At 37.6% G+C, this 9,172-nt stretch overlaps 2 protein-coding genes across 2 annotated transcripts in view; one reads left to right on the forward strand and one right to left on the reverse strand.

Moving 5' to 3' along the window:
- LOC145287841 (histone deacetylase 3-like) overlaps positions 1 to 9,172 on the reverse strand; it is a 653,483-nt gene that overhangs the window by 484,958 nt on the left and 159,353 nt on the right. The gene's annotated exons all lie outside the window — the stretch shown is intronic.
- LOC145287838 (thimet oligopeptidase-like) overlaps positions 1 to 9,172 on the forward strand; it is a gene marked incomplete in the record, with an annotated part of 187,935 nt that overhangs the window by 69,157 nt on the left and 109,606 nt on the right. The window contains 1 exon segment of the mRNA XM_080135711.1: positions 1,956 to 2,120. Within this exon segment, the coding sequence (XP_079991837.1) occupies positions 1,956 to 2,120 (165 nt within the window).

Consider the following 9,172-nt stretch of genomic DNA (forward strand, 5'->3'; position numbering starts at 1 on the left):
ATGCCTAGCATCATTAGTTGGATGCAGCTAACATGCATCTTGAATGACGTTTCCATGTTTCTGATGCCACTCCTATTTACATAATTGCATCTGCTCAGACTGTAATTTTGTTACTGTCCATTAGTGATGGGGCAATTCCAATATTTTTCTTGATTCCGTACTAAGTTCCCAATTCCGATAGAATTACCAATTCCACTTCTGATTCTTTATAAATCTCTAAATATTTAACTATTGTTACGACGTATCCCAGTCCTACTGAGGAGGGTAGAGATGGGTGACGTAACGAAATATATAAAAAAAAATAAAGTTTCCCAGGTTCCTTGATAATGCGTTGTTATGGGAATGGGACCACTGTCTCGAAGACAACAATAAAATGAAATGTACTGGACAACGAAATCACATAAGAAATAACGAGGACAAGTATCTTCGAAAAATTAACAAACTTTTATTTATATAAAAATAAAATTCAAGAAAAGAAAAGAAAATTAAATATGTCTAACTAAATGAAGTGATTTAATGATTCAAATTCTACCAAGATAAAAATATATCAACAGTCAATGTTCACATAAAACAAGAAATCGGCTGCCAATTAGATACAGGTTCTAGGGTAAGAGAGAGATGTTGGAGAAATTAAAGTTTTGCTTGAAAAACTCACTGAATGTCCTTTGAAATGTGACCTTTCTTTTGTCTCCTTTTTTTATATATATATTTCTTTCCTGTAAATTGTTTATATTTGATTATGCGTGCAGGTTAATTTTCATATTTTTGTCCTTCGGATTATTTATGTTTCATTACGTGCGTGCGTGTTAATTGCTCCAAGTATTTGTTTCCAAAGCTCATCGGAGCCCTTGATTTATAGTAAAAATTTCACTGTTCCATGGATCCTTCCTTCGCTGGGTTCATTCTTTTATTCAGTCAATATTCTAACTTTGACCGCTGATCAAAACATCTTTACTGTCGCCGCCAACATCGGCTAGTGTCGTTGATATTTACCTCCACGACGCCACTACCATGCTGCCATTGCCTTTCGCTACCCCGACCTTCGCTGACTTATGTCTTGTCGCTTTGAAGTGCGAAGCTCCACTCCTGTTGACAACTTTTTTCAGTCCCCTCTCTCTCTATATGGTCTATCTCTCTCTTTCTCTATACAATTTATCTCTCTATATATACGGTTTAGCTCTCTCTATCTTTTCTCTCTCCTCTCTTTCTCGTCCATGAGCTTTCTTTTCTCTTTCCTCTTCCACCCTTCGTTCACAGTATCTCTGTCTCTTCCTTCTCCTCTTGCTCGCCCCCTTTTTTCTTATCTTGTTTACAAAATGTGAACGAACAGACGAGAATGGATCTTTTTGGCTCCAAAAAATGATACAGTAAATAAAATATACTGAAAATATATCTCCTCTTGGCTAAAAATCAATAAAATAATTTATTATACATTTTAATAAATGTATCACACTATAGAGTTATTTTTTCCCCTGATTTCATAAAAACGCACGTTAAATATGCAGATATTTTCTCAAACATAACAATACAAAAAGTGGAGGATGATCTATAGATTTTAGTTTTACTGGTTGTTTAAAATCAATAAATATTTATTATTTTATCATTATTCCCAGCAGTGGAAGATTTTGCTTTACACAAAATCAAATAAAAAAGACGAAAGAATCGTTTAGGCATCGGAAAATAGGCACAAATTTTTCTGATATTCACAAAAGTTCCAATTTTTCCAATTTCTAATTAATCATCCCAACACCATGTGTGTCTCGTCTGCTCGTTCACCATTAGGATCTAGTTGTTGCATTCTTAAAATAATAATTATTTGAATATGGATGAAATTTATATTTAAATATAATACATATAACAATAATATTTTGCTTTTAATGAAAAGTGTTTACTAAATATTCTACTTAATTATCAACTAATTTTTGAAAATTATTTCTTTTTCAAATCTTTTTCAGAAAGCAGTTTTATTAGGTTTTAAGACACATGCTGAATCTGTCTTGGATATACGAATGGCCAAGAATCCTGAAGCAGTTCAAAAATTTTATGCTCGTCTTATTCCGAAACTGAAAGTTCTTTTAGCTAAGGATATGGAAGCCTATAAGAAATACAAAGAGTTGATGGTATGTTATCTATATAAATAAAACAGTAGATGTATGTATATGTGTGCAAATATTTAACCGATAAACTCTTAAACTACTGGTCACATAACACTGAAAATAACAGGAAATAGTAATCATACACCAAGGATCATAAGTAAAATCTTTGTTTGGATGGATGAATAACACGTACAGAAATATGTTGGCAAGTTGAAATACAAAATGTTCATTTCAACTTGCCGACATATTTCTATTACTTTTGCACTTGTGCAAATTCATTCATAACTTGAAGTGATTTAATTTTAAATCTTTCTTATCTATCTGTTAATAGCTCAAACAGTAGGGAATGTGGCTGGAGCACTAAACGTTTTTGCTTTGATTCTAGCTGAAGTCATTTTTTTTATAAATTTGTAAAAATCAGTACTATATACCAGGTTATAATATTCAATACAGAATCAGGTCTATAATGATAAATACAAAATCTGCATATATTAAGCGTCTTTTACAACTGGGCAAGGCTGGGTGTTCCCCCTCGCTAGTCTTGAATAATTCTTTCTAATTTTTTTAGTCTATTTAATTTGTCACATGCATTATTTCTTTAATCAATATAAATTTAACATTTCCCTTTGATATTTCATTGTCTTTAGGAAATATTAATCTTATTCCTTTTTTAAATATAATGACGTGAATCTTTACGAAATCAGTAAACATTCATTATATTGAAAAAAAAAAAAACTCTTTCTGTTTAGTAATAGTAAGCAAATAATTTTCTTGTCTTCATTATTAAATTTTTTACTTTTAAATTTTTCATTATCATTATTTTGTAAAAGCTAGTTTACAGGTAAACATCTGAATTTGTTGAAATATTTTTGACATTTTAATATTAGAAAAAATTTGGTCTATTAACTTTAGTTGAATAGTTCATATAGTTCAAGTTTATATTATGAACGTGTTTTTGTTTTGTATGTGTTCGCTTATTGTACAGGTCCAATTCACTGTTTTATTTCAACACCGATTGCAGTGTTGATTTGATTTCAGTCAGTGTTACAAAGAATTCTCCCTGCAAATAAAATTGCAACTCAAGTTTTCAACAAAGTTTTATTCTTTTGATGATTACAAAGATGCTTGTCTTCCTCAGCTGAATAATAGACTTGAAGATGAGATGTTTGTCCAATCAACTCAGAAAACATAATTTCAAGGGCCCATCATACCTAGAGACCCAACTACCTGTTAAAACTCCGAACCACTTGAGATAATGGCCAACTGAAACCAATCTGTGAGCATCAAAAAACCCAATGCCAGGGAGTTTCGGCCATTATTCCTGGCAAAAACTCATCACTACAGTTGGAAATCTCTTCTCTGGAGAACATTTTCCCAAGTAGACAAATGGAATTCCTGGCAGCCCAAATTTCCAGATCACACATATTTCCTATCTTCTGTGTTGTCTTACTTGATATTGTTAAATATCGATCACTTGCAGCAAGTCTGTTATTTGCATAAATTGTAACTAATTGATCTACTAACCCCACAACCGCTTGGTAAATGTTTACAATATTCTCTTAGTGTAGTTTGTATTTTCTTATTCTGACTGAACTTTAGTAATCCCAGATGGAAACAAAGGAAAATTTGAACGATTTCAATAAATTTCCTTAAAAGTTTAACTTTTTATGAATTTTTTGTAATTAATTGTTTTCTATAACAATCAAACCTATTTTTTTTTTGTATTCTTGTGTCTCTGATATCTTTGTTTGCATGCTCTATTGATATGCAGACAAATCGAATGTCCACGCATCCAAGGCAATTACTGAATCCTTAGAAAATGACCCAGTTTGTAATAAAATGGAGTCAAGATGAAAGGTCATATTCAATGCTACCAAGACAAAGCTGTAGTAAAAAAAAAAAAAAAAAAATTGTGCAAACCTTTTACCACTGGCAACGCCCGCTTCAGAGAGTGAAAGAAGAAGAAGAAGAGAATGGCCACTGCATCTATTTATAGACTAGAGATCATGGGAAGAGTATGCAAATAACTTTGGACGGTTTTGTCCTATAAAAAGCCTGTATTTGGGAGAGAGGGTGTCTTTTTTGTTTGGCAGAAGCAATTGCTGTCAGAAGTGCATTGGACTCCAGGATTGAAGAGTGAAGATTGAGTTGTGGGGTCATTGTATTTAACCACAAGCTATTTCGGCTAAGAACAGATCATGGAATCTGGGATGTTGAGATTGGGAAAAGATGTGATACCACCTTTTAGTGGAGAAGGTGATGTAGTCGGATGGATAAAGAAAGTAAAACTGGTGGCTAAGCTTCAACATGTGCCAGACCTTGCCAGTTTTATTCCACTTTTTTAGCAGGGAGATGCACTCGCTCTCTATCTTGAGATGAATAATGCAGAACAAGAAGATGCAGAACTGATAGAGATGAGACTCGTGACCGCCTTCACTGAGGGGCCTTTTGAGGCATACGAAAAACTGCAACGATTCAAGTGGACAGGAGAATCGGTGGATGTTTATGCTAATAAAATCAAAAGATTGGCTGGACTGGCGGGATATCTGGGAAGAGGGCTGGAACATACAGCCAAACTGGCATTCATAACTGGATTCCCAGACGATGTATCTGTGGCATTACTGCAGCTACCGAACATAGAGAGAATGGATGTCAGCAAACTGATACCGACTGCACGGCTTTTAGTCAGCAAAAGGGTTGTAGAAACTCGGACATTGGCCGCAAGTGCGCAAACTAATGAGACTAATAAGGGAAAGAAAGAATCAAGCCTTCAGTGCTTTAGATGTCAAGGACCGCACCTAAAAAAAGATTGCACAGAGATCCCTAGGGCCAGGACAACATGCTACAATTGTGGAAAATTTGGCCACATTGCGAGATATTGTCCTCAGATTCAGGGAAACGGGCAAGGGGGAGCTTCTGCGCCGCAAGCTACCCTAGCAATGAAATGAAGGCGCGATACTGGCCTCTTCCTATAATAGAAGTAGAGGTGAATGATTCTGTAATGACTGCACTTGTCGATACTGGGTGCACCACTACTTTAATCAATTCCAAACTTTTGAAGGGATATGGAAGGAGCGGTACAATGAAAGCAGTTGATGGGAGGAATATAGAATGTAAAGGAGCCAGACAAGTGGAGATAAAAGTCTGTGGAATGCACGTAAAGGTGAGGGCAATCTTGATGAATCACATCGTTGATGGGATCGACGTCATAATTGGAATGGACGTGATTAATGAACTGGGAGGTGTAACTATAAAGAAAGCCAAAGTGAAGTTTGGAGATATACAATGTGCCATGGCTGCCCATCAGCTGAATGTTTGCAAAATCGAGGATAAAGACTTTGAAGCAAACTTCGATGGAGATAAATGGACAGTAAGATGGACATGGAAGGGAGAGCCTTCAGTATTGCAGAACAAAGTCCAATATTATAAAAACTCTCTGGAAGGCGATAAGAAATTAGAATTCAAGAAAGAGGTGGAAAGATGGATATCGGATGGTATTCTGTTACCATGGAAAGGAGCAAGAAAAGGCGTGTTGCCATTGATGGCAGTATTTCAGGCCACAAAAGGGAAAGTTAGGCCAGTGTTCGACTTTCGTGAGTTGAACCGTTTTGTGGCGTGTCATACAGGGAGCGACATAATAGATGTATGTGATGAAAAGATAAGAAAGTGGAGACAATTGGTAGGAGGGACCGCAATAGTGGACCTTAAGTCTGCCTACCTGCAACTACATGTATTAAAGAAAGGAAGTAGGACAAAAGAGGCCACTGATTCATACATTGATGATATAATGGTAGACGTAACGAAAATATCGACACAGGAAGTTGTGGAACATTTGAAGGGGTTTGGGTTAGCAACAAAATCTCCGGAATCCCTGGACGGAGGAGCGGCACTGGGCCTTAAGCTTATGAAAAATAAGATGGGTGCACTAATGTTCAGGAGAGGCAACGAGATCCCAGAGATGGGAGGAGAAGTTAGTAGGCGGGAGCTATTTTCGATCTGTGGTAAATTATTGGGGCACTATCCAATTGCTGGATGGCTGCGATTAGCATGCAGTTATGTGAAAAGAAGAGCAAATGGAATGGATTGGGAAGAAAAGGTTGATTGCAGAACCATGAAAGTGATGCAGGAGGTTCTAGCTGAGGTGAAAAAAGAAGACCCTGTTAATGGCGCTTGGCACATACCTGAAGTGAGCACAGGAGTCGTGTGGTGTGATGCAAGCAATGTTGCAACTGGTGTGGTTGTCGAGATTGGCGGTGTGGTGGCGGAAGATGCAACTTGGCTGAGGAAAAGTGATGACTTTAATCACATTAACATAGCTGAATTAGATGCTGTTCTAAAGGGTGTCAATTTAGCTATCAAATGGAGACTGACAAATATTGAAATAAGAACTGATTCAGCCACTGTACTCAGTTGGGTGAACTCTACTGTGGAGGAGAGTGGCAGAATACGAACAAAGGGTGCCGGATAAGTGATAATAAAGCGGAGATTAGGGATGCTTAGAGAGTTAATGTCTGAATTGAAACTGCAAATAAAAGCAGTGTTTGTGCCTTCTGAAAGAAACAAGGCAGATGCGCTAACACGGATAAAAAAACAGTGGTTAATTGAGAAAGAGGAGGCACCGATATGCTGTCTTGGAATTGGAGAAATTAAAGAGTTGCATGACATGCATCACATGGGAGTGGAGAGAACATTATATTTGGTGAGGCAAGTGGATCCGAATGTAAAACGGGAAGAAATTCAGATGATAGTAAAGAACTGTGTTCGGTGTCAATCGATCGATCCTGCCTCAAATATACATAATCCTGGGGAAATTGGAGTTTTAACGAACTGGACGAGACTAGCTATTGACATAGCACACTACCGAGGGGGAGCGTACTTATCAATAATTGATTGTGGGCCAAGTAGACTGGCGATATGAAAGGAACTGCGAGTGGAAGCCGCATCTGCAGTTGCAACTGAATTAGAAAAGGTGATGCTTGAACTGAATTAGAAAAGGTGATAATGGACAATGGCACTGTTTTTCGCTCAGAAATCTTTCAGACGATGCTAAAAAAATGGAAGATTAAAAGTTATTACAGGGCAGCCTACAGACCTGGAGGAAATGGCATTGTGGAGCGACATCATCGGACCGTGAAAGCAATAACTGAGAGAGGAAGAATATCACCTGAGGAGGCCACATTTTGGTACAACATGTCCCTTAAGGTCGAGCAAAGAGATGACACAGTACCACATAGAGCAATCTTTAATTACGAATGGAGGCATCCTAGAGACATGTCACCGGAAATTAATGATCAAGGACCAGCCAGAATCCAAATAGGAGAAGAAGTTTGGGTGAAACCGCCTAATGCCCGATGCACAACGCAGTGGGGAAGAGGAGTGATAACAGGAGTGCAATCCCCAAACAACTTAAGTGTCAATGGAATGCCACGACATGTTTTAGATTTAAGGCGTGTGGTCCATTTAGGTGATGAGGATGGTGGTAGTGAGCCAGGGAGTGATGAAGATGAACCGGTGCCGATGCAGAGACCGCAAAGAGAACGCAATGCGCCGATCTGGACACTGGATTATGAGATGTGAATGATCTTTAATGATCATGGGGGCGTGTAGTAAAAAAAAAAAAAAAAAAAAAGAAAAAAAAAAATCGTGCAAACCTTTTACCACTGGCAACGCCCGCTTCAGAGAGTGAAAGAAGAAAGAAGAAGAAGAAGAGAATGGCCACTGCGTCTATTTATAGACTAGAGATCATGGGAAGAGTATGCAAATAACTTTGGATGATTTTGTCCTATAAAAAGCCTGTATTTGGGAGAGAGGGTGTCTTTTTTGTTTGGCAGAAGCAATTGCTGTCAGAAGTGCATTGGACTCCAGGATTGAAGAGTGAAGATTGAGTTGTGGGGTCATTGTATTTAACCACAATTTAATAATTATGAGACCCTTTCCAAGGTTTTGGCCGATATAACCCTTCCTGAGAATCCAACATTCAGACTCTTTGGCCTAACATTCTCAGGCAACGTAAATTAGAATAAATACAAAATATGTGCGGTAAAGAAGGTAGCTTCCTCTATCCAACTAGAAAACCTCTTACACCTGTTAGCATCCTATACCTCTATAAGATCACCATTCACCTATGCCGAGAATATTGTTGTGCCATCTAGACTGTTTCACCAACCATTAGCGTCTCTCTCTTAGACAGGTTAAAAAGAAGTCTTTTACTTAATAGGTCCAGAACAGATACTACACTGTCAGGCTCCAGTTCCTGTCACATTTTTGCAGTGTTGCATCTCTGTCTGTTTTCACAGAATGTGGCCCGAAGAAATTACTGCATTTGTACTCCACTCAATGAAAATACCTCCAACCCAACTAACAGCAAAATCTCACCCCTTCACTGTAGAGGTCCGTAAAAAACTTTCTACTCTTTATTCCTCAGGTCCCTTGCCTTTGTAATTCCTTCCCTGCCCCTTAAATTGTACCAACATGCAAAAATTTCAATGTAATGTAAACAAACATCTTACTTTCTCTCCACTTAGATTGTTCCCACTTATAAATCTGACTCCTCTCATAGTAGCTCCTTATGTCTCTGTGGCAATATGCATTGTTTGGAGTAAATAAATATAAATATATGGGAAAGATAGTTTCATTATAACAGATACTATACAAGTCTTGTCCACCCCAAGGTAACTCTTCAATGGAATCGGGATGAATGAGCCTATACTATACACTCCTCCAAAAGAGGAGGCAATGCTTAGGAGGATCTCTGCTGCCCCCAAAAGTGGAGGTAATTCTTGATAGTATCATGATAACAGAGCAGATACTAAACACTAATAAAATGGGAGATAATGACTGATGTGACCAAGTTGTTGATATAATTTAGTTATCTGTTAAAGCTCTGCCTGATCTGCTTTCCCTGAACTTTGACTCTTGTCTACCCTAATCTCCATAAGCTGCCAAACTTCCACAAAATTACTCTCCTACCTAATCCCTCAATTTTCCTTAGAAAATCCTAAAATGCCTGATCATTATCCCAGAGTGACTGATAAGCCCTTCCCCAGCTGCTCTCAGAAACTGACTACCAACTATGA

Source organism: Euprymna scolopes, chromosome 11 (assembly GCF_053919585.1).
Source record: "Euprymna scolopes isolate OS-2025 chromosome 11, ASM5391958v1, whole genome shotgun sequence".
Classification (NCBI taxonomy): domain Eukaryota; kingdom Metazoa; phylum Mollusca; class Cephalopoda; order Sepiida; family Sepiolidae; genus Euprymna; species Euprymna scolopes.